This window comes from Rhinoderma darwinii, chromosome 11 (genome assembly GCF_050947455.1).
Source record: "Rhinoderma darwinii isolate aRhiDar2 chromosome 11, aRhiDar2.hap1, whole genome shotgun sequence".
Lineage (NCBI taxonomy): Eukaryota > Metazoa > Chordata > Amphibia > Anura > Rhinodermatidae > Rhinoderma > Rhinoderma darwinii.
In genome coordinates, this window is record NC_134697.1 from 87,898,109 (window position 1) to 87,925,929 (window position 27,821).

General features: G+C 45.5%; 2 protein-coding genes across 7 annotated transcripts; one reads left to right on the plus strand and one right to left on the minus strand.

Annotated features, from left to right (window-relative positions):
* Positions 1-363: 363 nt before the first annotated feature.
* Positions 364-9,942, minus strand: LOC142663723 (uncharacterized). Its single transcript, XM_075842520.1, has 7 exons — positions 9,787-9,942; positions 7,948-8,052; positions 7,702-7,866; positions 6,821-6,929; positions 5,761-5,840; positions 4,469-4,571; positions 364-2,642 (listed from the first exon to the last, which is right to left on the minus strand). Exons 2-7 carry the CDS (start codon positions 8,017-8,019, stop codon positions 1,747-1,749), a joined length of 1,425 nt encoding a protein of 474 aa, XP_075698635.1. The 5' UTR covers positions 8,020-8,052; positions 9,787-9,942; the 3' UTR covers positions 364-1,746.
* LOC142663728 (uncharacterized) lies at positions 9,767-26,382 on the plus strand. 6 transcript variants are annotated; one of them, XR_012851136.1, is made up of 3 exons: positions 9,767-10,229; positions 11,282-11,338; positions 24,049-24,285. XR_012851136.1 is itself a non-coding variant. In XM_075842534.1 (3 exons), exon 3 carries the CDS (start codon positions 24,746-24,748, stop codon positions 26,093-26,095), a length of 1,350 nt encoding a protein of 449 aa, XP_075698649.1. In that variant the 5' UTR covers positions 9,813-10,229; positions 11,282-11,338; positions 24,740-24,745; the 3' UTR covers positions 26,096-26,382. The 6 variants fall into 6 exon arrangements, 2 of the variants coding, with proteins under 2 accessions (XP_075698649.1, XP_075698650.1); XR_012851134.1 differs by lacking the exon at positions 24,049-24,285 and adding an exon at positions 23,865-24,042; XR_012851137.1 differs by lacking the exon at positions 24,049-24,285 and adding an exon at positions 23,811-23,855.
* Positions 26,383-27,821: the final 1,439 nt, after the last annotated feature.

The window sequence follows — 27,821 nt, forward strand, 5'->3', positions numbered from 1 at the left end:
AATGCTGCGGTCAATCGCAACCGCAGCATCTGAGGTGTTGAAAAGAGAGGGGCAGCCCCCTCCGACAGCTTATCGCCCCCCCCCTTCAGTGAGATCGGGGGGTGAAAAGAGTTGTCATGGCAGCCCAGGGGCCTAATGCCTGTGGCAGGGCTTAACAGATGCCTGTAAAAATGACACTATACTGCAATACGCTAACGATCGCTGGTTCAAGTCCCCTAGGGGGGCTGAGAGAGTGTAAAAAAAAAAAAAAAAAGTTAAAAAAAGTTTAGTGAAAAAAAAATACAAAACGTAAGTTGAAAAAAAAAAAAAACCTTTTCACATTTTTTTCCCTAAAGAACTGTAAAAAAGTTAACAAAATCGGTATTGGTGTCCGTAAAAGTCTGAACTATTACGATGCCATAAAAAATATAAAACGGCAAAATCAGTGTTTTTTGGTCAACTTAGCGCTAATTTTTTTTAATCAAAAGTGATCAAAAAGTTCTATGTACAAAAAGACGGTAGCGATAAAAAGCTCGTCCCGCAAACGATAAGCCCACACACCCCTCAATCGGTGAAAAAATAAAAAAAAGTTGTGGCGACACAAAACATTTTTTTTTTTTACAAAAAGTTTATCACTAAAAGTAGTAAAATATAAAAACCCTATATAAATTTGGTATCACCGTAATCGTATTGAGCCACAGAATAAAGAGAAGTTGTCGTTTTTACTGCACGGTGAAAGCCGTAAAAACGAAACCCAAAAAACAAATTGAGGAATCGCAGTTTTTTCAAACTTCAGCCCGCAAAGATTTTTTTTTTCAGTTTTCCAGTACATTATATGGAACGATAAATGATACCAATAAAAACCACAACTCCTTCCGCAAAAAATAAGCCCTCACATCGCTCTATTGACGGAAAAATAAAAAAAGTTATGGCTCTCGGAATGCGGGGAGTGAAATACGAAAATGAAAAATCCAAAAAATAGCTCAGTCCTGAAGGGGTTAAGAATGCTGCGATACCAAATATGGATATTATTTTTACATTTTAGTAGTTTTGCACAATAAGTGTATTTTTAATTACATTTTTTTTATTTTAATTTACTTTGTTTTTGAAACTTTCTTTTTTCCCACTATGAGAAGGAGCATGTGGTCATTAATGTATTATTGCCCGTCAGTACTACATACCCATTAGGCCCTGCCTAATACATCTGACGGGTCTGAAGACTTTATTGATAGTAGTTCACTAAGGAATGCTCGGCAAGGGACGTGCATGAAAACATATATCCCATAATATGAAGGCTTGTCGTAGAAAATCTTGTACTTTTGCATCGATACACATTTTTGTTTTCTCGGACCTTCGTAGTCACCGGGCCTAGGTTTTTAATCCAATGAGGGCAATGTCTACTCTCGAGGTCGCATGGGTTTCTTCCCACAAAAAAATAAATAAAAAATGCAGATACGTTTCTTTCCGCCCTATAAAATAAGCTCTAGTGTGCGAGTGAGATCGGGAAATCAGATTGTGAACCCTACGGGGACGGTTCTTTCCGACTTCATAGGGACTCAAACAAAGTGTGTGCGTGGTGGTGGGGGGGGGGGTTATAAAGAATATAAAATCTGGACTCAATGCCCAGGCATGATATAAAAGACATTTTTTCTTGATGATTTGAGACTTAGGAATGTTTTCCATCACCTTCCTGGTGATATGAATAGAGACCGGATAAAAATGAACAACCTAAAACTCCAGGAATCTTGGAAAATGTTTTTGGATCTCTCACGGAGTCTCGGCCATGTGAGATTTCTGGTGTTTGACCAGATTTGCTTTGTGCATGAAACATTTGCCACATTCGGGGCAAGAGAAAGGCCTCTGTTTGGAGTGCGTCACCTGATGCCTCATAAGAACAGCTTTGTTGGTAAAATATTTGCCACAGTACGAGCAGAAGAAGGGCCTTTCCCCCGTGTGGATCTTCTGATGCTCCATGAGATTACCTTTCTGTGTAAAGCATTTGCCGCACTCCGAACACGGAAAAGGTTTTTCACCGGTGTGAACGATCTGATGTTTAACCAGGACAGATTTATGTCCAAAACATTTCCCGCACTCCGAGCAAGAGAATGGCTTCTCCCCAGTGTGACTTTTCTGGTGTCTCACGAGGATAGTCCTGTTTGTAAAACACTTCCCACAAACGGGACATATAAAGGACTTCTCTCCTGTGTGTATCCTCTGGTGGTCTAGAAGATTTGCTTTCCTTACAAAACACTTCCCGCAATCTGAACACGAGTAGGGCTTTTCGCTGGTATGAACTTTCTTATGTTCCACGAGGGTCGATTTACGGGCAAAGGACTTGCTACAAACTGTACACAGAAATGGCTTCTCCCCCATGTGGATTAACTGATGCCTAATAAGAGAGGACTTCTTTGTGAATCCTTTTCCGCATTCAGGGCAAGAAAATGGCTTTTCTTCTTCAGGTTTGTCCTGTTGCAGGGTAACGGTTCTAGGATATTCGTCCCTTGGGGGAATATATCTTTGTTCAGAAAGATCTGTGTTACTTGGAGGAGATGGAGTAAGGTGGGTATCTTGGGTGGTGACAGTTCTGCTACGAGAACCCTGGAGAATGTCCAAAGGTGACGTATAACTTTCCTCATGCGGATTTCTGCAGTTCTGTCCATCTTCTGGAAGGGAAAAAGTGAAAATATTAATATTTGTACACTAATAAGTTGTTTATTTTTCCACTGATAGGCATTCTTAAATCACAGGGTCCGCAAGGACTGATATCCACTCTATATACCCACTTATTATCTAGAACGGTGAATTCCACACCACTTTCTGTAGAGAGTAGATGGCAACAATGGATTCCTAATATCCAACCGGATGATTGGAGCGATATTTAGGAGTCCCATCTTCATGTGTCTCCATCCGCAAACAATAAAATGATCCGGTTATGTACAGTGCACCAGGCATACTTAACCCCCGTTAGGATATTCAAAATGGGACAATTACCTCCTGCAGATTTGTTTGCTATGTCCTGTTCCAGAAGCAGATTTTTGGCACATGATATGGTCACGTCCCCTCATTAGGGACTTTTGGAAGGACATACTATCCCTGTTATCTTCCTTATTACATGAAAACATCCCTTTATGTGCCAAGTTTGTTTGGTATATTGGATGGGGAGGCGCGGAGACACCACACTAGAATCTTTTTGAGAGAAACTCGAATTTCTAGCACGAAAAACGATAGCACAACACTGGATGAATGAGCGACTCCCCTCCATCTGTCAATGGAAGAGATTGGTCAATCCTGTGATACCTTACGAAAAGATTGTCAGAATCGTGGTTGGAATACTACGTTTTCTAAGGTTTGGGATATTTGGAACATTTCCCCATTGTCCGTGAACCTCTATTGAGCCAGCAGGTACTGTGATGTAGAAGCGGAGATGAGCACCACATTGATTATACGTCTCATTGAGCAGGTTGTACTGGATTTCTCTGATGATGTGGAAGATATAGGTGCCCTTTTGTTTTACTTTATTTACATTCTTGTTTTAAGTTTTATCTATTTTGTTAAAGGTCACACAATCTTCAATGTAAACAATTATCAGCACCAATGTTGCTAGATTCCTGTATTCATTTGAGAGATGGATTGTAATCTAAGTGCTTTGATTATGTGACTTTATGTATTTACACGCCTTTATTCCAATATGGTTTATTCTACAGTCAGTGATGTATGACGGGTTTTATACTTGTTAATGCAACAATTCTCAATAAAACGAGTTAAAAAAACAAAATAAAAACTTTATTTAAAGAGGACTTGTCACTGGTCATATAAGTTGAACTGGTTTACTGACCTGAATTGCGCTGTCTCCCTGATTCCAGCGCTGTTTTTCTTTTTTTCCTGGACCCCCCCATTCCAGAGATATGGCCACTGTTGTGTTGGCTCATTCTATACTAATTTGCTGTAGTTAGTGAAGGGGGTGGAGCTAGCTTCCCTGCCTCTGATGCTGACCAATCAGCACGAGACAGCTTGAGAGTAGTTCACGCCCTATTGACTAACTACCGCATATAGGGAGTCAACAAAACTGTGGGCCATATCTCTGGAACGGGAAGGTCCAGGAAAAAAAGAAAAACAGCGCTGGAATCAGGGAGACGGTGCTATTCAGGTTACATCACCAGTTGAACTTATATCACCTAGTGACAAATTCTCTTTAAGGCAACTTAAAAGAGACATCCAATATATGGTTAAACAATTGACATTCAGAATATGAAGATACAAAACTACTTGAACAAGGTGATGTAGGTTTTAGAACTCATGTACAAGCTTATGTCACGGAGATAAAATATAACCAGAACGGAGCCCGTGTACTAGGATGTAGTCCAATCTATTGGCTAGTAGTAGACCACGACATGATGCAGAGAGGAGCAGAGTTACATAATACGCACAGACGGTTTCTGACCTCCAACACGACATCTAGTACAAGCAAGAAGAATATATTTACTGGTACCTGTGACGATATGCGTGAGAATTTCCTCCTCTTTACATAGCTGGCCAATATCCTCATAAGTGTCTCTTCTATCCTCACTCTGGCAAATTGTCAGGTTTTCATCCTTAATTTAAAAAAATAAAATAAAATACTCTAAAATAAATGAAGTCTGTTATAGGGTTAGTTTAGAGACACCGAAATACTACTCATCTTGGGATCAACCATGCAAAGTTCTTAAGCTAAACCTCGGGAACCTACACGAACTGGAGTATAAGCTCATATATTACGAGTTCTATTTTTTGGGCGTTTTTACGGCACCCATAGAAGTCATTGGTTAATTTTTTAACGCCAGTTTTTCAGAAAGCCATTCTTGTGACGGCCGATAAAAACGGATCGGCTGTCGGAGATGCTGAGAGATCCCCTCCAGAGCGCCGTGTGAGGTGAGGAGAGAGATCGTGAGGACATGTTAGAATCCAAAAATAGCAAGACATACGCCAGAATTTTTGTAGGATGAAAAAATCTGCCTCGAAATTCCTTCAGGAATTTTAAGGCAGATTTTGAACTGCCAGAATTTTAATGCTTTTTTTCCCACGTTTTTTTGCCCACGGCCATTGACGCTGATGCAAGGACTGCGGAGAAAAAAAAAAAAGCTTAGAAACTAGCACTGCAGATTTGGGCGTTTTTCTGCCGATTCTGACGCGGTTTCCACATCAAAATCAAAAGACTCTGTGTGAACTGACCATAAGGGCAAGTTCACACGTGGGTCTTTGACAGGCTAGAAAAATTCTGCCTCAAAATTTCTTCGGGATTTTTGAGGCAGATCTTGGAACGCCAGCCCCTTTTGTAGTGTTTTTTTTCTTAGGCGTTTTGAAACCGAGGCAAGAAAACCCTATAAACGAGCGGCGCAGAAACTGCTTTTTTTTTTTTATACCTTTGATCGGTCAAAAACCACCCGGGAAAAAGAAAACTCCTCTGCCTCCCATTGAAATCAAATGGGGAGATTTGGGGCATTTTTTGTCGTTTTTAAGTTACACAACCGTTTTCCTGTGTTAATTGCCATCTTTTCCGTAGCGAACACCGTTACATTTCTGACGCTTTCTGTTATTTGTGATCTCCAAATATTAAACCAATTGGGCAATTTTTTTGCTTTTCTGAAACTGGGACTAAATGTGTCAGATGTCGGGATATCCGGACGATGGGTTAATGCCCTTTTACATCCACACTTTAGGGTAGTAGACATTTTTGAGAAACCAAGTCATGAGAATACTAGGAGTTACGGCCTCGCACAATGCATTCTGTTCATTTCCATCCACCTTTTTTTCCTGTGGGCCATTGTTATTCTGCTCAGAAGGATCTCGTGCATGAAGAGGACTGGGACACCTGAGGGATCCATCTGTAGAAAGGACAGATTGTGACTGAATATACGGCATACATGTGGGTGGTTCGTGAACACATGGGTGATCTTTATGGATTTCAAACCTTATTTAATCACAATAGATAAAAGTACTTTAATATCCGTGCATTTGGGACATATCTAACCAGGATTGTGTAACTGGCTTGTCATGAGGTCATCTTAAAGGGTACCGGTCACTTGGTCATGTAGTTAGAACTGGTCTACTGACCTGATTAGCGCCGTCTCCCTGATTCCAGCGCTGTTTTTCTTTTTTTCATGGACCCACTAGTTCCAGAGATATGGCCACTGTTGTGTTGGCTCCCTATATGCTGTAGTTAGCCAACAAGGCGTGAACTACCCTCAAGCTGCCTCGCGCTGATTGGTCAGCATCAGAGGCAGGGAAACTAGCTCCACCCTCTTGGCTAACTACAGCAAATTAGCATATAGGGAGCCAACACAACAGTGGGCCATATCTCTATATCAGGGGGGTCCACGAAAAAAAGAAAAACAGCGCTGGAATCAGGGAGACAGCGCTATTCAGATCAGTTAACCGGTTCAAATGATATGACCAGTGACAAGTCCTCTTTAAGGCCCCTTTACACGGGCCAATGATCGGGCAAACAAGCATTCATATGAACGCTCGTTCACTATTATTGATCCGTGTAAACAGGGCAACGATCAGCCGATGAACACGCAAACGCTCGTTCACCGGCTGATCGGGTAGTTTACGCGGCCGAAAACACGGTTGCTAGTCGCCAGCACATGATGTAAATGTATGGGGAGTGGGACGAACAATCAAAGTAATGAGCGCTCGTCCCCATACGTAACCAAGCATTGCTCCTTGTAAAGGAGCAAACGAGCGCCGATCAGCGAGCTGTGTGGTTGATCGGCGCTCGTTTTTACAACCCTGGGAGAAGATTACATTGTAATTGTGACAGAACAAAGAGAACGTGATTTTTTTTATGAACTGTATCATTCACCTATTTTGATACTGACTGGCGTTTCCTCCTCTTTACCCTTCTGACCACTGCTAAATAACTCTTCTTCTTCCTCTGTAACTTCAACCTTAATATCAATCAAATCTTCATCCTAAACGGCACGCAACCAAAAACAGTGAGACTAATAGAGATCTGAGAGGGAGAGAGAACGCAGAGATGTAAATGAGGTGGAGACATGGACAGAACAGTAACGTCACACCATACAGCTGGCGCTCTACTTGTCCTCGGACATCTAGTTGTTCAATGTGACTCAAGACCATTATAATCTAATAAGGTGACCGACGAACAATGGAGCCTTAATAATACTGCGGGATAGGACAGAAAATTGCCCAAGATAGAGCCTAGACCGAGCTGTAATGCCGGCGGCACGTACCGATCCTGCCAGCGACCTGGTCCCTCCGCTGTTCTGCATCCTGCTAGTTACTGCCAGCCTGTACCCAGTTATCCGAGACGAGCCGGAGGCTTACTACCTGCGACTCCTGACCCACGCCAAGGGATCATCTGCCAGTGCCCGTACCTTCGATGTACTACACCGTTGTCTGCGGGACCACCTGTTACTCACACCCAGACCACCTCAAGAGGTAGCGACCTGGTCGTCTCCCCGCAGCCGTGTTCAGATCCCCGTATGGGGGTTAGAGGGTGAATACCGAGGAGGCTAATTAGGGCCACCTCTATGGGCATTGTCTAAGTCAAACCGGCGGTGTAGCACAGAGGGTCCACAACCCGCTGGTCCTTATAGAAGCTGCTGATCTTTATGAAGAGATAGACAGTGACACCTTATAGGAACCGGACACACACAATGATACAGTCATCACCCTGACACTTCCTTGGGTGTCACTATATAACGTCCCGGTAGTCCTCACCTCTCCGGTCAGCAGATGGATGATCTTGTTGGCGAGTTCTAGGATCTCCTGCTCATTGTTTTTGCCCTGGTTTTTGTCCTGGTTCCTGTTCCAGCCCAATAACACATGAACATTTCTGCTGGGAAATAGTCGCTCACCAGATCTCTGTTTTACAACACAATATTCCTGGGGTGGAAAAAGAAAAAAAACGGTCACGGATGAGCAACGTCCATAATGGTTTTCTGACCTCAGCCGGGAATCCCTCACCTCTCCAGTCAACAGGTAGATTATGTCCACGGTGAGATTTAATATCGTTCTAATCATGCGACTCTTGTCCATCCTAAGGACTGTGATCCTGGAGGGGGTGGACACCTGTCGGTAGAAATGGAAATGCCTTTATTTACAAAACAGGGTTGAGCACTGGACTCGGACAGTTCTTTTACACACAACATAGAAATGGATTTTGATTTATGCAGAGATAGTCCCTGTCCATATGCCCGGACTGCGCGCCAGAACGGAGAGTCACTCCGCAAGAGCGACTCCTCTTCCAGTGGATTCATTTATATGAATGGCCACCGTGTAATACAATATTTCCCCAGCAGGGGAAATATCTGGCTGGCCGAGTCTATGCCGGGGGTGAGTGATAAGCTGTTCGCAACGGCGGCTCCTCCCTGAAAAGGGAGGTCTCTGATGAGACAACCCCTTTAAAACTCGGGCAATCAACATTTATATACTTATTCAGACGGACTGTCTTGGCCATATTTCCCGGACCGACCACAGTTCGGGAAGCCGGACTCCTAGAATCATAGATATATATGCCGCTAGGAGTCCCTGCTTCTGCCTCCCTGCAGGACTGCTGTCCCGTACTGAAAACATGATTACAGTACGGGACAGTTTTCCCGCGGAGAGGGACTCCTAGCGGCATAGATAACTATAATGCCGGGAGCTCGGCCCACCGAACTGTGGTCGGTCCGAGAAATACAACCAACATACGGTCCGGATATAAGGGACAGAACAGGGACACCCTGAAGAAACACATTAAAGTCAATGGGTTCCGTCGGGCGATGATGGTTTCCATCATTCTTGGCGAGTCAATGCTTCAACAACCCCACCCCCCCCCCCATCCCAAAAAAGAAAAAACAAAGCCAGTGGCGATGATCAAACATTTTTAGCGCTGTTGTCACTTTTGCGGTTTTTCCAGAACGCCATTTGTTTGAGTTTAATTTCTTCAAGATATTTTTTGATTGACTTCATCTTGTTGGGGGGGGGGGGGTCCAAATCGCCCCCCGTTGGTTTCAATGGGAGGCAGAAAAATAATGTGGCTTTTTTTTTTTTTACCAAAAAAAAATGTTTTTCGCGTTTCATTTAAAAGAAAGGCTTAAAAAAAGCGCGGCAAAAAAAACGCTGCCATTTCAAAGTCTGCCTCAAAATTGGATTTTTGAGGCAGATTTTGCCACATTTTTGCAGTGTTTTTTTTTTTAAATCAATTAAATGCAAAAATTTTGCACGATTTTTGGTCAAAAACCACGGCAAGAACGCTCCAAATGAGCCTCGCCTTTTTTTTCTGCCTATTGATATGAATAGAGGCGGAAATCCTTCCAAGAAAGGGCATGGCACTTTTTATTTTTTTTCCCCACGAGCGTTTAAAAGCCGCCCTGGAAAGACAAACGCCTTTGCCTCCGACTGAAATCAATGGGGGGAGGGGAGATTTGGGGCATTTTTTTTGGTGCTGAATTCAATGCGGTTTCCGTGTCAAAATCAGCGCCAAAAAATTCTGTGTGAACCGGGCCTTGTCTGACTAACAGAAAACTCTGTGTGAACGGACGCAAATTCCTAGTAAATATTTTGGACCCTAATAAAAATAAGGAGCAAGGACTCCAATAAATAAGACCTTGTTATATATAAAATAGGGGCTAAAAATATGGGAACCCCAATAAATCCCACAGAACCAGAATAAACTGGTGAAGACATTAACCCCACTGAGCAGAAGTATCTTGTAATTTGCGTAAAACATTGTTGTCAATAAAGTTGAACTATTGACAGGATTCCCCACCCATCAGCTGTCTCCTGCATGCCCACAAAGCTGTAGGTGACGCGTACCCTCACCTGTGCCCGGTTACAGGCTGCCCCCTCTGAGTTCCTGTGTTCTTGACCCAAACCCAAATTGGCGGCAGCGACCTCCCTTCCTGCCACGTCACCTTAACACATATCCAGTGGTTAATGTTTTTTCTTTTTGCTATCGTCCTCCGCCTACGGGCTACAAGAAAATGGCGGCCGAGAAAGAATTTGTAGAGATTACACCTTCTAGAGGACGTCGCTACCAGATTGACTGGAACGAAACCAATCAGCGCAAAGGGGCGTGGCTATAGTAACATGACTAGAGGACAGCATACCAACACCATCATGTCCGGTACAGAGTTACTACGTCACTTCTTGCAGCAACTGGTCTGCCCGTTGCTATGGAAATGAAGCACTTCCGCTGCTTTCCCCGCATCTTCTCAGCGGAGCTGCCAAATCCCGACTACATGTAGAGGGGCAGTCAGGACCAGGTAAACGGTTCGGCTCCGTTGGTTGACGTCTCGGTCTAAGCGTTTATAACGTAGCATATAGTGGTGGGGAAGGAAGCTGAACCTCCATGTCGGTTAAGAAATGTAAGGAGGGGCCGACATTACTATTCAGAGGTACGAGTGCTGTATTCTGTTCAGCTGTGGTCATGTGACCAAACAGACTCCCTAGGTAACGGCTCACTGCTAAGGCCTAGTTCACATCTCCATTAGGGGCCTCCATCGCAGATTCCTCCAGAAACCACGGACACCTTGACAGAAAACTGACGGAGAACGTTAAAGTCAATGGGTTCCAACGGCTGCTGGTGGTGTCCATGGTGCAACGGAACCGGCGCTTCTGGTTATTCCCTGACGGATCAGAACAACAAAATACCGAACGCAGGTGTGAACGGGGCTTTAGTCTCTCAGTCATAGGAGCAGAAGAATTTAAAAAAAGGAAGTGCCGGAGCCATTGCATCAGGGACACTAACGGCGCCTGACGACACCCATTGGCTTTAATGGGTTCTGTCGGGTTTTTGCGAGGGTGTATGACATGCCGCGCTATTTCTTCCAGCATCTTTTTTACCGGAACTGCGAGGTCCTTAATGGCGCCTCCGACACAGATGTGAACAGAGCCCGTCTGCGTTTGGTATTGCCGTTGCTCTGCCCCATCGTAGCAATGGAAACACCGGACACGCCGCTTCCGTTGCACCACAGACATCACTAGTGGCCGACGGAACCCATTGACTTTAATGGGTTTCCGTCAAGGTGTCTGCGGTTTAACCGGAAACAATAGAGCAGCCTGTGGATTCTGGTGTGGGATCCGCGAATAAATCCGGACAGAATCCATAGAGTTCGGACATGGCCTGAGGTTGTATTACTGCTGTTATGTCATTATTAATTTTTATATCTTTTTATATTTCTTTTTTTACAGAATTCTATCATTATGGACATGATGCTATTCTTATTGCCATGATAAATAAGACAATAATATAATAGTACTATTATATTTTTATCTATTCTACGTTTTACAGCATTTGTGTTTTTTTGTGTCACAGCCACTTGTACATCGGTGGAGTTGGCCACAATCCCTCGCAGGCGTCTATTCTCTTGAGGTGAGTTATGGTGTTACGTGTGTAGCGATACCACTGCTTGATTACGTGAATACCCGTCTGTAGTTGCTTTACACTTCCACATAGATCTCTGATTAAACCTAGTGGTAGAGGGATATTAGCCAAGTGATATGTGGGCTGATAAGAGTTGTCCGATCATGACAACCTCGTTTTCCATTAGATCTGATCGCCGTAGGTCTGATCGCTCGTAACCACTCCCCCCCCCCCCCCCCCCGGACAATCTACTCTTGAAAGAAAAAAGAGAAGTGTGGGGGGGGGACGACGACACATAGGCACAGGATCTACAACACAATTAAAAAATGTCCAAAAGTCACTGTTTAGCTGGCCATGATGGTCCGATATTCTGGAGAATCCTGATAGACAATCCAGTGGTACCATGTCTTGGAGAAGCTGCCAGGTCTATTAGTCAACTGAGAGGTAAAGTCCTCCATGTGTTTTAAGTTCCTCTATTTTATGAAACCCGAGTCGGAGAGAGTGAGGTTCTGTGCTCTTCCACAAGACAGTGATACAAGCTCGAGCACTGTTAACTAAGTGTCGAAGAATAGACCTTTTGTATAATGGTAAAGGAATGTCGCTGAGATGAAGCAGGAAAAAGGCCAGAGTAAAAGGCATGGTATGGTCCGAAAAAGAGGAGGTTATTCTCCAGACTTCCTGCCCGAAATGAGACAACACTGAACAATCCCAGAAGGTATGGAGAAGGGTCCCTTCCGTAGACCCACATTGCCAGCAAAGAGATGAGACATTGGGGAACATAACATGGAGTCTAGACGGAACATAGTACCATCGAGATAAGAGTTTGTAACCGGCCTCTTGGATAAGACTAGAAATTGACGACCCATACGTTAAATCATATATTCTGGTCAATTGGGAGTCCGAAAGAGACAAATTCAAATCCCGCTCCCACTTGCCCACAAACTGAGGCGGAGGCCGCGTCAAGGGGGAGCCCAACATGGCATAGATAGCGGACAGGGCATGCCGCACCGGACCCGTTCCAGAGCAGAGGGTTTCCAATGGGGTGTCGGAGCAGGAAAGGGAGCCAGGGGAAGGAAGGGAGACAAGGAAATGATGGAGCTGGTTTGCCCTCCAAAATCACAAAGGACATGTGTCAAGTGTGGAAGCGAGAGATTCCAATGTCGGTCAAGAATCACCTATCAAAAAATGGTTGGCCTGATATCGGCCAGAAGACGCCCATCTCTGAAAAACAGGATCACATAGGCCCGGTGTGAAGGAAGGATGGCACAATATTGGGAGTAACGGGGAAGGATGGGGTAGAAGTTGGATCCCAGTAGAATTTCTGATTATTGCCAAGGTAGGCGAGATGGTGGGGTGAGGTGGAGAGGGCAAAGAGAAATTGGGAAGCCAGAGTAAGATATGAAGAGGTGAAGAACAGAAATGTGATTCCAATGGTACCCAAAGTTTGGTATCGGCATTACGATGCCAAACCACTAGCCTAGTGAGAGGAGTAGCTCTGTAGCATGCGTGAATATCAGGTAATCCAATTCCCCTGTCTTTTAGAGTAACAACTTTTGAGATTCTGGCTGGTTTATTGTTCAACACAAATTTGGAGAAGAGGGAGGCAAATTCCCTGAAGAAGGACCGAGGAACATAGATGGGCAGGGCCTGTAGCAGATAAAGAATCCCAGGGAGAACATTCATCTATAATATTGAGCAGCGACCAAACCAAGTAAAGGTGCCAAGAGTCCATCTATCCAGATCCTTTTTAACCGAGGACAATAGGCGAGGGAAGTTGGCCTGATAGAGTCCAGACGTACGCAGGGTTAGGTGAACCCCTAGATATGGTAGGGTAGATGGGGACCACTTAACCGGGAAGGAAGCTGCTAAGGAAAGAAGAGCCGGTTGCAGTAAATAAATATTGAGGGCTTCCGATTTCTGCAGGTTAATTATCTAGGCCTCTTGATGCATCCCATGACCTTATTTGCCTTGGCATCAACTGCCTGGAACTGGCAAAGATGAATGTACGGTCCACCAATATCCCCAAATCTTTTTCAGTGGTGGTCTTACCCAGTGTTTTATTATTTTAATTGTAAAATTTGTATCCTCAGCTCAAAGTGTATAACCTTACATTTATCTACATTCAATTTTATTTGCCATTTGTCTGCCGAAAACTCCAGCTTCCCCAAATCCATCTGTAATATTATTGTAATGGATCTGCCAGACACAGCTTCTGTGTCGACGCCCGTGGTTAATCAGTCTGCACCTGCTCCTAAGTCTGATAGAGTGACTCGATCTGCTACCACTCAGGCTGGTAGGCTGAGGAGTGGGAGAACCTATCACAGCCTGGCCAGACGGTTCTAGCTCCCGCCCTCGGTCTATTTATACCTTCATTTCCTGCTGGTCTCTGCCTGTGATTCTTTCCTGTTTCCTGGCTCTGCTGTTCCTGCTATCGTTATTGACCTTGCTTCATTTTTGACCCTGGCTTTACTGACTAGGCTCCTGCTCTGCGTTTGGTACCTCGTACACTCCTGGTTTGACTCGGCTCGTTCACTACTCTTGTTGGTCACGGTCTTGCCGTGGGCAACTGCCCCATTTCCCTTAGCTTCTGTGTACCCTTGTCCGTTTGTCTGTTGTGCACATATTGAGCGTAGGGACCGTCGCCCAGTTGTACGCCGTCGCCTAGGACGGGCCGTGCAAGTAGGCAGGGACTGAGTGGCGTGTAGATTAGGGCTCACCTGTCTGTCTCCCTACCCCGTGATTACATAATCACAGGCGTATATACCTTTTCTACCCTGGTCCCTGACACACTATGGACCCCCTTGAGACCCTGGCTCAGCAAATGCAGGGCCTCTCCCTACAGGTCCAAGCCCTGGCTCAGAGGGGCAACCAGCATGATGCTACCCTGGTAGTGCCCCCCACCTCACCTCTTGAACTCCACCTCAAGTTGCCTGACTGGTTCTCAGGGGACCGGAAGACTTTTTTCTCCTTTCGGGGGAGTTGTAGGCTCTATTTCCGTCTAAGGCCCCACTCCTCAGGTTCTGAGAGCCAGCGAGTGGGTATAATTATGTCCCGGCTCCAGGACGGGCCCCAAGAATGGGCCTTCTCCTTGGCTCATGACGCCCCTGAACTTTCCTCTGTTGATCTTTTTTTTTTTTCTGCTCTCGGGTTCATATATGACGAGACTGACAAGACTGCCTTTGCCGAGAGTCAGCTGGTGACCTTACGTCAGGGTAAGAGACCTGTTGAGGAGTACTGTTCTGAAGTGGTGCGTAGCTTCTCGGTGGAATGACCCTACCTTAAGGTGCTAGTTTAGGTTGGGTCTGTCGAACACCCTGAAAGATCTGTTAGTTAGCTATCCCTCTTCTGACTCTCTAGATCAGGTTATGGTTTTAGCGGTACGTCTTGACCGACATCTCAGGGAACGACCACTTGAACGTTTTTGTGCTTTCTCCTCTGGCTCCCCCATGATGGCTCCCGAGGTTCCGTTGCTTCGTTCTTCCACGGAAAACTCAGGTGAACCAATGCAACTCGGGGCCTCCGTGTCTCCCCAACAACGTAGAGAGCTCCGCAGGAAGAATGGTCTCTGCCTCTACTGTGGGGATGGCAAGCATCAAGTGAACGACTGTCCTAGGCGTAAGAATAAGCAGCCGGAAGAACTTCCGCGCCTAAGTGACCATCGGGGAGGTCACTTGGGCGCACAGGTATTTCCCGTAAATATGAAACCTAATAAGATCTTGCTTCCCTTTCAGGTCTCTTTTGGTGGTAGGTCTGCTACCGGCAGTGCCTTCGTGGATTCAGGGTCTTCTGCTAATATTATGTCTGTGGAATTTGCTATGTCTCTAGCTATGCCATTGATTGATTTGCCTAAACCTGTCCCGGTAGTGGGTATCGACTCCACTCCACTTGCTAATGGTTATTTTACACAGCATACCCCTGTTTTTGAACTCCTTGTTGGCTCCATGCATTTGGAGCAGTGCTCTGTACTGGTGATGCAGGGATTATCGTCCGATTTGGTTTTAGGCCTTCCCTGGTTGCAGTTGCATAATCTCCCACGTTTGACTGGAATACTGGGGATCTTACCAAATGGGGTAATGAATGCATGACGTCCTGTTTTTCTATTCATTTGGTTTCTCTCGCTGAGGAGGTGAACACTCTACCTGAGTTTATTCAGGACTTCGCTGATGTTTTTTCTAAAAAGGCCTCCAAAGTGTTACCTCCTCATAGAGAATACGATTGCGCTATCGAATTGGTACCAGGAGCTAAGCTCCCTAAGGGTAGGATATTTAATCTTTCTTGTCCCGAACGTGAAGCCATGAGAGAGTATATCCAGGAATGCCTGGCCAAGGGTTACATTCGCCCCTCTACTTCTCCGGTAGGTGCTGGCTTCTTCTTCGTAGGGAAGAAGGATGGTGGTCTTAGGCCATGCATTGACTACCGTAACTTGAATAAGGTCACTGTAAGGAACCAGTATCCCCTTCCTTTGATTCCTGATCTCTTCAATCCGGTTCAGGGGGCCCAATGGTTCTCTAAGTTTGATATTCGGGGGGCTTATAATCTTATCCGCATCAGATAGGGGGATGAGTGGAAGACTGCGTTTAACACGCCCGAAGGTCATTTCGAATACCTCGTCATGCCCTTTGGGTTGTGTAATGCTCCCGCGGTCTTCCAGAATTTCATAAATGAGATTTTAAGAGACTACCTGGGGGTGTTTCTTGTAGTGTACCTTGATGACATACTTGTGTTTTCCAAAGACTGGTCCTTCCACATTGAGCATGTCAGGAAGGTGCTCCAGGCCCTTCGGGAAAACAAACTCTTTGCTAAAACCGAAAAATGTGTGTTTTGGGTGCAGGAGATACCATTTTTGGGTCAAATCCTCACTCCTCATGAATTCCGCATGGACCCCGCCAAGGTCCAGGCTGTGGCGGAATGGGTCCAACCTGCCTCCCTGAAGGCGTTACAGTGCTTCCTGGGGTTTGGTAATTATTACAGGAGATTTATTACTAACTTCTCGGTCATCGCTAAGCCTCTTACGAATCTTACTCGCAAAGGTACTGATCTCCTCCACTGGCCTCCAGAGGCGGTCCAGGCTTTTGAAGAAGTGCTTTATCTCGGCCCCAGTGCTGATTCAGCCTAACCAAATGGAGCCATTCATCGTGGAGGTTGACGCCTCCGAGGTGGGAGTGGGTGCTGTCTTGTCCCAGGGTACCAGGTCCCTCACCCATCTTCGTCCCTGTGCCTACTTCTCCAGGAAGTTTTCGCCCACTGAGAGTAACTGTGACATTGGCAACTGCGAACTCTTAGCCATTAAATGGGCATTTGAAGAGTGGCGCCACTTCCTGGAGGGGGCTAGGCACCAGGTAACGGTCCTTACCAACCACAAGAATCTGGTTTTCCTAGAATCTGCCCGGAGGCTAAATCCGAGACAAGCTCGATGGGCGTTGTTTTTTACTAGATTCAACTTTGTGGTCACCTATAGGGCTGGGTCTAAAAATATTAAGGCTGACGCACTGTCGCGTAACTTCATGGCCAGCCGTCCTTCGGAGGAAGATCCTGCTTGTGTTTTGCCCCCAGGTATAATAATTTCCTCTGTTGATTCTGACTTAGTCTCCGAAATTGCGGCTGATCAAGTTTTAGCTCACGGGAACCTTCCTGAGAACAAGTTGTTTGTACCCCTGCAATCCCGGCTAAGGGTACTCAGGGAAAATCATGACTGCACTTTCTGGCCATCCAGGCATCCTGGGTACCAAGCACCTCATTACCAGAAACTATTGGTGGCCTGGGTTGCCTAAAGACGTTAAAGAGGCTCTGTCACCAGATTTTGCAACCCCTATCTGCTATTGCAGCAGATCGGCGCTGCAATGTAGATTACAGTAACGTTTTTATTTTTAAAAAACGAGCATTTTTGGCCAAGTTATGACCATTTTTGTATTTATGCAAATGAGGCTTGCAAAAGTCCAAGTGGGCGTGTATTATGTGCGTACATCGGGGCGTATTTACTACTTTTACTAGCTGGGCGTTCTGACGAGAAGTATCATCCACTTCTCTTCAGAACGCCCAGCTTCTGGCAGTGCAGACACACAGCGTGTTCTCGAGAGATCACGCTGTGACGTCACTCACTTCCTGCCCCAGGAAGACAGACCTGGGGGTCTATGTTAGACCCCCGGCTGTCATGGAAACCCGACGGCGACCTGCGATTTGTTTGCGGGGGCGCCGATCGGGTGACAGAGGGAGCTCCCTCCCTCTGTCAAACACATTAAATGCCGCTGTCACTATTGACAGCGGCATTTCATGGGTTAAACTGCCAGAATCGGAGCGCGCTTCGATTCCGTCAGTTGCTGCAGGAGCCAGGCTGTGTATAACAGCCGTGCTCCTGCCGCTAATCGCGTGGGTACAGTGACCGTACCCGCGCCATCACAGGACGGATATTTCCGCCGTCCTGCGCGAACTAGCAGCTGCTGAGGACGGATATATCCGTCCTTCGGCGTTAAGGCCTATGTCGCCGCTTGTGAAATTTGTGCTAGGTCCAAGATTCCCAGGTCCCGACCAGCGGGCTTACTATGTTCTTTGCCCATTCCCCGGAGACCTTGGACCCATATCTCCATGGATTTTATCACCGATCTGCCTCCATCTCAAGGCAAGTCGGTGGTGTGGGTTGTAGTAGACCGCTTCAGTAAGATGTGCCTTTTTGTGCCCCTCAAGAAACTACCCATTGCTAAGACGTTAGCTACCTTGTTTGTCAAACACATCCTGCGTCTCCATGGGGTTCCTGTCAATATAGTTTCTGACAGAGGGGTACAATTTGTTTCATTGTTTTGGAGAGCCTTCTGTCAAAAGTTGGAGATTGATCTGTCCTTCTCCTCGGCCTTCCATCCTGAAATTAATGGCCAAACCGAGAGGACTAATCGGTCTCTAGAACAATATTTAAGGTGTTTTATCTCCGACTGTCAATATGATTGGGTCTCCTTCATTCCCCTCGCCGAATTTTCCCTTAATAACCGGGTCAGTAACTCGTCAGGGGTCTCCCCCTTTTTCTGTAATTTTAGGTTTAATCCACGGTTCTCCTCCGTTTCACCTGGTGGTTCCAACAATCCCGAGGTAGATGTCGTTCATCGGGAACTGTGCACAGTCTGGGCCCAGGTTCAGAAGAACCTAGAGGCATCCCAGGGCGTACAAAAGACTCAGGCAGATAGAAGACGTTCTGCTAACCCCTTGTTTGTGGCCGGGGATCTGGTGTGGCTGTCTCCAAAAAATTTGCGGCTTAAAGTCCCGCCCAAAAAATTTGCTCCCCGGTATATAGGGCCGTACAAGGTCATTGAGGTCCTTAACCCTGTCTCCTTCCGACTGGAGTTACCCCCGTCTTTTCGAATACACAACGTGTTTCATGCCTCCCTACTGAAACGCTGCTCCCCCCCCGTTGGCTACCTTGAGGAAACCTCCGATCCCTGTTCTCACCCCTGAAGGGGTAGAATTCGAGGTGGCCAAGATTGTGGACAGCAGGATGGTCCAAGGCTCCCTCCAGTATCTGGTCCATTGGAGAGGATACGGGCCTGAGGAGAGGACTTGGGTACCCGCCCGGGATGTTCACGCTGGGGTATTGCTCAGGAGGTTCCATCTTCGGTTCCCCAATAAGCCAGGTCCACCTAGAAGGGTCCAGTGGCCCCTCATAAAAGGGGGGGGGGGGTACTGTAAATGATCTGCCAGACACAGCTTCTGTGTTGACTCCCTTGGTTAATCAGTCTGCACCTGCTCCTAAGTCTGAGAGTGACTCGATCTGCTACCACTCAGGCTGGTAGGCTCAGGAGTGGGAGAACTTATCACAGCCTGGCCAGACGGTCCTAGCTCCCGCCTTCGGTCTATTTATAACTTCATTTCCTGCTGGTCTCTGCCTGTGATTCTTTCCTGTTTCCTGGCTCTGCTGTTCCTGCTATTATTATTGACCTTGCTTAATTTTGACCCTGGCTTTACTGACTACGCTCCTGCTCTGTGTTTGGTACCTCGTACACTCCTGGTTTGACTAGGCTCGTTCACTACTCTTGTTGCTCACGGTGTTGCCGTGGGCAACTGCCCCATTTCCCTTAGCTTCTGTGTACCCTTGTCTGTTTGTCTGTCGTGCACATATTGAGCGTAGGGACAGTCGCCTAGTTGTACGCTGTCGAATAGGATGAGCCGTGCAAGTAGGCAGGGACTGAGTGGCGGGTATATTAGGGCTCACCTGTCTGTCTCCCTACCCCGTCATTACAATTATACTATCCTCCTCTGTGCTGATTACTTTATAGAGCTTAGTATCATCTTCAAATACTGAAATTATACTCTGTAAACCCTCTACAAGGTCATTAATAAACATATCAAAAAGGGCTCAGTACTGCCCCCTGTGGAACCCCACTGGTAACTACAACCCATTCTAAGGATGTACCATTAATAACCACCCTTTGCTGCCTATCACTTAGCCAGTTACTAACACAATTACACATATCCCCCCCCCCAGTCTTTTCATTTTATGTACCAACCTTCTATGCGGCACAGTATCAAACACCTTTGAAAAGTTAGATACGCCACATCCACAGCCTTAACCAGGTCCAGTCTAGATACACCACATCCACAGCCTTAACCAGGTCCAGTCTAGATACTCCATATCCACAGCCTCACCCAGGTCCAGTCTAGATACACCGCATCCACAGCCTCACCCAGGTCCAGTCTAGATACACCGCATCCACAGCCTCACCCAGGTCCAGTCTAGATACTCCACATCGTCAGCCTCACCCAGGTCCAGTCTAGATACTCCACATCCACAGCCTTAACCAGGTCCAGTCTAGATACTCCACATCCACAGCCTTAACTAGGTCCAATCTAGATACTCCACATCCACAGCCTCACCCAGGTCCAGTCTAGATACTCCACATCGTCAGCCTCACCCAGGTCCAGTCTAGATACTCCACATCCACAGCCTTAACCAGGTCCAGTCTAGATACTCCACATCCACAGCCTTAACTAGGTCCAGTCTAGATACTCCACATCCACAGCCTTACCCAGTTCCAGTCTAGATACTCCACATCCACAGCCTTACCCAGGTCCAGTCTAGATACTCCACATCCACAGCCTTACCCAGGTCCAATCTAGATACTCCACATCCACAGCCTTACCCAGGTCCAGTCTAGATACACCACATCCACAGCCTTACCCAGGTCGTCTAGATACTCCACATCCACAGCCTTACCCAGGTCCAGTCTAGAACTTACCTCCTCATAGAAGCTGATCAGATTGGTTTGACAGGATCCATCCCTAATAAACCTGTACTGATGCTGCGTTAACTGTTTTATTTGCATTGAGATACTCGGGAATAGCATATTTTCGAAAACCCTTAAACATTTCACCCACAACAGAGGTTAAACTTACCGACCTATAGTTTCTGGGTTCACTTTTTGAGCCCTTTTTAATATTGGTACATTTGCTATGTGCCAGTCCTGTGGAACAGACCCAGTTCTGATAGAATCCTTAATTATTAGAAATAAGGGTCTGTCTTTCACGGTACTTAATTCCTGTAGAACACAATATTTTTCTATTTTAGTGTTTTTAAGGTGGCGCTGCGCTTCTTGCCATATTAAGCAGGTGTCCTTTTTAAAGGGGTTGTCTGACGAAAATAATATTTTGTTATTTTTCTTTTCTGAAATGAATGAACTTTCTTTTCCAAACTTGCAAGGATCGCAGGTTTTCAGTCCCTGTCGTCTGGACCCGGAAGTTTGGAGCGGCCGTTCTTGTGGTGACTCATCAAAACAGGCTCCAGTGGGAAGGAGCTCCCCCTTCCTCTCTGTGTGTTGTCTCTGATTTAACCGTCTGTTCCCTCAATAGTAATCCCACTACCAGGACCTGTCTAGCCTTTCCAATGCTCCTATTCCCCTCCTTAGAGGAGCAGACATTCCCCTGATTGTTACTCCTGAACTGACGTCCCTTTTGATTGCCAACTTGGCAAACTTGTTGGGGTGTTCCAGATCTAGACTAGCCTCCTTGACACTCTCTTCCCTCTGCCCTGCCTTCTGTTACCCAGCTAACCTGAAACTCCATTCTGCCGTCCGCCCCAGCGAGTACTTGCTCAGGATCTGGGCTTCTAGATGGACAATTCTCACACACCCTGCACAGCAGTACGGTCCCTCAAACGGCTCTTCAAGGAGAGAATACATGGCACAGGGTGTACGCTTTGTAGCATTGGCAGCAATGGAGTTCATGGTGTCTAATAAGGATATAAAATCAATATACAGAACAGCAGGTATAAAGGTCCTATTACACGGCCCGATATCGGTGCTTGTTTGCTCCTTTCGCAAGGAGCCTCCGATTGTTTGTTCCCATGTTTTCATCATGTCGGCAGCACGTCTCCCTGTTTACAAGAGCGATGTGCTTCCGGCAATGATCTCTAATGCTGCTTAAACAAACAGATCACAGGGCATCATATGAACGCTCGTTTGCCCGATCATTGGGCCGCGTAATAGGACCTTAACTCGTGGGGGTAAAAAAATACACTTAAGACCCCAAACAACAATTTGTTCTAGTGACAATCTTAAAAGGATTGGCCGCTTAATGAAAATCTTCAGTAATGCCTTGTAAATATGATTTTAATAAACGTACTAATGTCTAATGAAGTTCTGTGCCGGTTTCGTGCGTTCATTAGCCACACCCTCATGTTATGACGACTGTCTTTTGGCCACTCCCATCCATAATCTGGCTGCCGATGGAGAAGCATGTGACCAGACCCGTTACTCTGCATCTTCCATAGTAACACACTGCACATGTGATCATTTCCTGGAAGCAGAGTAACGTGTCCGGTCACATGGTCTTCCATCTGTGGCCAGATTATGGATGTGAACGGCGGGCGGCTGGAAGTTACAGCTGTCCTGACGAGGGCGTGACTTGTGAATGCACAGATCTCAAGATAAAGAAATATTAGAGAGTTTATTAAAATCTAATTTACAAGGCATTACTGAGGATTCTCCTAAAGCGGTCAATCCCTTTACAGGGGATCTGTCACTAGTTTATTAATTCCCTATCTCCTAACTAATCTAATCGGCTCTATGATGCTGATAACTACAGCATAATTTTTTTCCAAAAACCGTTTATTTGCAAAGTTATGAGCGTTTTTGTAAATATGCTCATTTGGATTTACTTGGCAAATAGGAGGTGACGTTTTCTGTATGATGCTGTCCAATCAGCATACAGCTTCTCCCCCTTGCCTACCCAGCAACAGAGTGTGATCATATAGTATAGGTAAAAAGGAACAAAAAACACGGCGCCACATGGTGCAGGTCACTCAGGTAAAATGTAGTAAACTGGATGAAATACTACTAACCTGGTAAAGGATGATAAAAGGCACTTAGTCGTGTGTGTGTGTGTGTGTGTGTGTGTGTGCTGCTGCTGCCAAGACTCAATGCCGGTGATCCAACAGGAGACCGCAAATAATGTGTTCTAGGTGCAGGAAGAAAGAGAGAGTCTCCGAGGGGCGCTGCTACACTCAGGATAACATACAGACCCGTGAACGGTAATAAGTCACGAATAGGATGTAATTGATGAAAAGAGGTTTATTGTGCGGCATTGAAACGCGTAGCCTCCATTATCCGCAATAAACCTCTTTTCATCAATGACATCCTATTCGTGACTTATTACCTTTCACGGGTCTGTATGTTATCCTGAGTGTAGCAGCGCCCCTCGGAGACTCTCTTTCTTCCTGTACCTAGAGCACATCATATAGTATACAGCCTCCATTCCCGACTGTTTTCAATTGGCGATATCTCTGGTTGTTGTCATTCGAACTACCAGGTGTCATGAAAGATTAAAATCTCCTCTTTCATACGCCACCGGAACCGCTGTTCTAGCTGGTCCACAGCCGGAGATATGGTTATATGAAATGACCCCCCCCCTTCCCTCCAGCCTCAGTCTCTCACACTGTGTGAAGCGGCTTCATGCTGATAGGACGGCGTCAGAGGCTGTGAGCAGGCTCCACCTCAGGAGAATCGCTGCTGTTGACGTCTCTAGTATAGCCTCCTTTACATATTCAGAAAAAAGCTCATAACTTTTAAAATCTTTTTGGGAAACAATTTTCACTAGAATTGTCAGTGTGACCACAAATATTAGATTATCCAGGGGATCGGGCATTACTAAACTGGTGACGGATCCTCACACTTTGGACACTCCACACTTTAAACCAATGCTCGCTCCAACCTCCTACACTCGCTCAGCTGCTTGTTTTAAATATTTTTTTTGTCACTTCGCTGATTCTTTCGATCTGTTGTGATATTTGGCTGGACACAAATGTTTGGATATTTAGTGCAGAAAACAGTACTGACCATTAGAAATTTTTTAATTGGCATATTTTTTCCCCATCAAGTTGAGGAAAAAAATTATGGAATCGCCTTGTAATTTGCATTTCTAAAACTAATACAGACACAAGTCTAAAAAATGCTAATTAGTCTGCAGTGAATTGGGAGACGTTAACCAACTCTTGGCTAATTGACAGCAAACATGGCCTTAACGAGAGAAACAATGCAAATGACTATAAAACTCCTCATAGATGGAAATCCGACATGGCGTGTGGCAAAAAGACGTTTGTTTGTTCCCAGTCAAATTTGGAAGGAAGACGTCAAAGCGTCCGGAACGAAAACTCCAAGCAATATGTCTCAAATGGCAAACGCACAACAAAACAAATGGGCGGAAACAGAAATTTTGTAATATCTTTTTTTTGTAATTTTTTAAAGATGTTTGTGACAGAAGTGTAAGAAATCGGCTGAAGGAAATAGGATTTACACATTGAAAAGCCAAACGAGAATCCGCACAGAAAATTTATGGTGATAAGTAAAAATTGCGATTTAGTTTGAAGTATGTTTCACAGTGTTCAGCAATTTAAATTTTGTTTTGCGTCCGATCAGTGTGAAAACTTGGTAAACATCCTCTAATTGTGGCGATTCCATAAATATTGCCAGAGTCTGTATTAATTAAACCCATGCTTACCTAATGTAATATTGTATTTTATTTACTTAAAGGGGACACGGGCGGTTTTTCATACTGATGACCTATCCACAGAAGAGGTCATCTGTATATGATCGGTGGGGGTCCGACACCCGCATCCCACACTGATCAGCCGTTCCGGGTTTTGGAAGCAGATGGCCCTGTACACTGTATAGGAGCAGAGCTGCAGTAAGCCAGCACGGCCTATACCGTGTACAGGGCCATCTGCTTCCGGCAACGACCACTGCACAATATCCTGTAGGCGGAACATCTGATTGGTGCTGGGTCCGGGTGTCGGACCCCCATGATCATATACTGATGACCTATCATGTGGATAGTTCATCGGTTTGAAAAACTGCCCCATGCCCTCACAACCCCTTTTATCTTGTTTAATCATCATTTCCAAATCTATTTTCTAACGTTAATGCTTATTTATGTTAGGCTAGAATGCCGTCGTGCATCGTCAAGGGCTGTTCATATTCTTGGAAGAAGAAAGACCTCAATGTCATCCTTCACTCCTTCCCAAATGATCTTGCCATCATCAAGGCTTGGTTGCTTCAAACAAAACAAGATTTTGGCGACCTAGATGATTTTTCCCGAAAAGTCCTAGAAGGGAAGAAAACCGATTCATTTCGCATATGCTCTCAACATTTCTCAATGGATTGTTATTATCAAAGGGGCATGATCACCTCTTTGAAAAAGGATGCCTTACCTACAATATTTCCAGAGAATCCATTTGGCATTAACTCATTGAAAAAAAGAGTGAGGATTTCGGCACCAGTTGTTCGGCCTTGGGCAGATACAAATGATAGCGATATCCCCACGTCAATAGTAATGGGTATTCCCCTAAAAATTATCAAAATAGAGCCAGATCTTCTTAAACCCTCCACCAGCTCTAGTATATTTCCAGGACAGAGCCCGGCTTTGGCTAGCGAAATGCTTATAGAGAAAAAAAAGAAATCGGTACAGGTTCTTTCTCCCATGAAGACTTCAAAAAATTTCATTGAACCAGGAGTGACTTTACCAGTACAGAAAGAAACCCAAACAGTGGGCACAAACACCGAGTACTTCCCGGGTCAGAGACATAAGTCAACCTGTACAGATCCAAATTTTGTCATAAAACACAAGGAAGTTCAAACCAAAAAATGTAAACGGTTTAAGTGCCATTGTAATGGTCGGCCAGACTTTAGATCATCTCATCAAGACGCCTCTATGTCATCTGCAGGATTAGATCTGGGGGCAGAATCTTCTCCAATGGAGGAACTAACTCGAACAGAACCGATGCACTTGAGAATGTGTTTGCCGCCAAAAGCAGATAGTTCTGTCATTTTACCTCAGAGTAGACTAGAAGGCCAAAATATGGCACAAGGCTCCTACTGTGTAAAGGACCCAAGTGTGACTACCGTTTCTGTACCTAGAACTTCTGATTCATCCTCACATTTTAGTAAATTGGGCACTGAAGTATATACAAAGGAACCAGGCACTCCTCTAACCAAACAAGATGTCAAGAACATGGAGAAAGGTCTAGGCGTCCCTAAGGTCAAGCATGAGGGTGTAGATTGTCCAGGAACAGACATTCAAGAGGCACTCGGCCCTCAGGATCATTTTTCCGAAAACAAATATATTGTTTTTGATAGCTGCTTGAACAAACTACTCAAATCCTGTCGATGTTCGGCTGAAGAGGATTGTGATGGACGAATTACACACTTTAAAAAATTCTTTGTTGGGTCAGGTGTGTCTGTAAAGGCGGAGTGCTCTAGAGGCCACACGTTCCATATGTGGGACAGTCAGCCGTGATCGGCCCTTCTTCCCTCTTCTATATAAGCTGGTGTATTTGAGCCGCGTCCGTTCTTCAGCAGCACACGGCTACAGAGTTTTTATTATTTTAGGTTTGCTTTGTCCAAGCTTCATCAAGTCGTCATCTGTTTCATTTCTTAACTGGTTGAAGGGCCAGTGGCTTATTTTAATAAGTTCAGTCACTGTGTAAAATACATTTCTAATATATTTTCCAATGAATATACCGGTTTGGATTTTTGTATACACTATTAATTTATTTTTTAATGAAGTTTTGCCTGTATACTAAACCCTCTGTGTTCTGGTATAAATCCGGGACCGGAACTGCTGGTTATCTTGTATGAAGTGTAGCTTTTGTGTGGGGTGAATGGCTACTAGACAACGGATGCTGCTTATTTGTCACTGAAACAATAGAACTAGCTCTAAACATCATACACTTAAAGAGGCTCTGTCACCAGATTTTGCAACCCCTATCTGCTATTGCAGCAGATCGGCGCTGCAATGTAGATTACAGTAACGTTTTTATTTTTAAAAAACTAGCATTTTTGGCCAAGTTATGACCATTTTTGTAGTTATGCAAATGAGGCTTGCAAAAGTCCAAGTGGGCGTGTATTATGTGCGTACATCGGGGCGTTTTTAATACTTTTACTAGCTGGGCGCTCTGATGAGAAGTATCATCCACTTCTCTTCAGAACGCCCAGCTTCTGCCTGATCACGCTGTGACGTCACTCACAGGTCCTGCATCGTGTCAGACGAGCGAGGACACATCGGCACCAGAGGCTACAGTTGATTCTGCAGCAGCATCAGCGTTTGCAGGTAAGTAGCTACATGGACTTACCTGCTAACGCCGATGCTGCTGCAGAATCAACTGAAGCCTCTGGTGCCGGTGTCCTCGCTCGTCTGACACGATGCAGGACCTGTGAGTGACGTCACAGCGTGATCTCTCGAGAACACGCTGTGTCTGCACTGTCAGAAGCTGGGCGTTCTGAAGAGAAGTGGATGATACTTCTCATCAGAACGGCCAGCTAGTAAAAGTATTAAAAACGCCCCGATGTACGCACATAATACACGCCCACTTGGACTTTTACTTTTAAACACACCCACTTGGACTTTTGCAAGCCTCATTTGCATAACTACAAAAATGGTCATGACTTGGCCAAAAATTCTCGTTTTTTAAAAATAAAAACGTTACTGTAATCTACATTGCAGCGCCGATCTGCTGCAATAGCAGATAGGGGTTGCAAAATCTGGTGACAGAGCCTCTTTAAGGCCCTTTTCCACGGGGCAATTATCGGGAAAACGAGCATTCATGAGCGGTATTATTTAGAAAAGGATGTATCCAGCACTCGTTATAGTAAAACTTCTAGTTTATTGAAGGGGTTGGCCACCTTCTGACAACTGATGACCTATCCACCGGATAGGTCATCAGTATATCATTGGTGCGGGTCTGACACCCGGACCCCGCACCGATTAGCCACTCCAGTGGCCTGCGGGCATCGGATGTTGTGGCACATAATGCTATGTACGGAGCTGGTAGCTGTTGAATCCGTACATAGCATTGCGGCCGTGCTGCAGAACTGCAGGTCCGCTCCTATTCACTTGAACAGAACTGCAGCTCATCTGTTATTCTGTGGCCAGAGCCAACTGCTTCCGGCATGTATGTCCGGTGGATGGCGGCACCGGACCCCCACAGATCATGTACTGATAACCTATCCGGTGGATTTGTCAG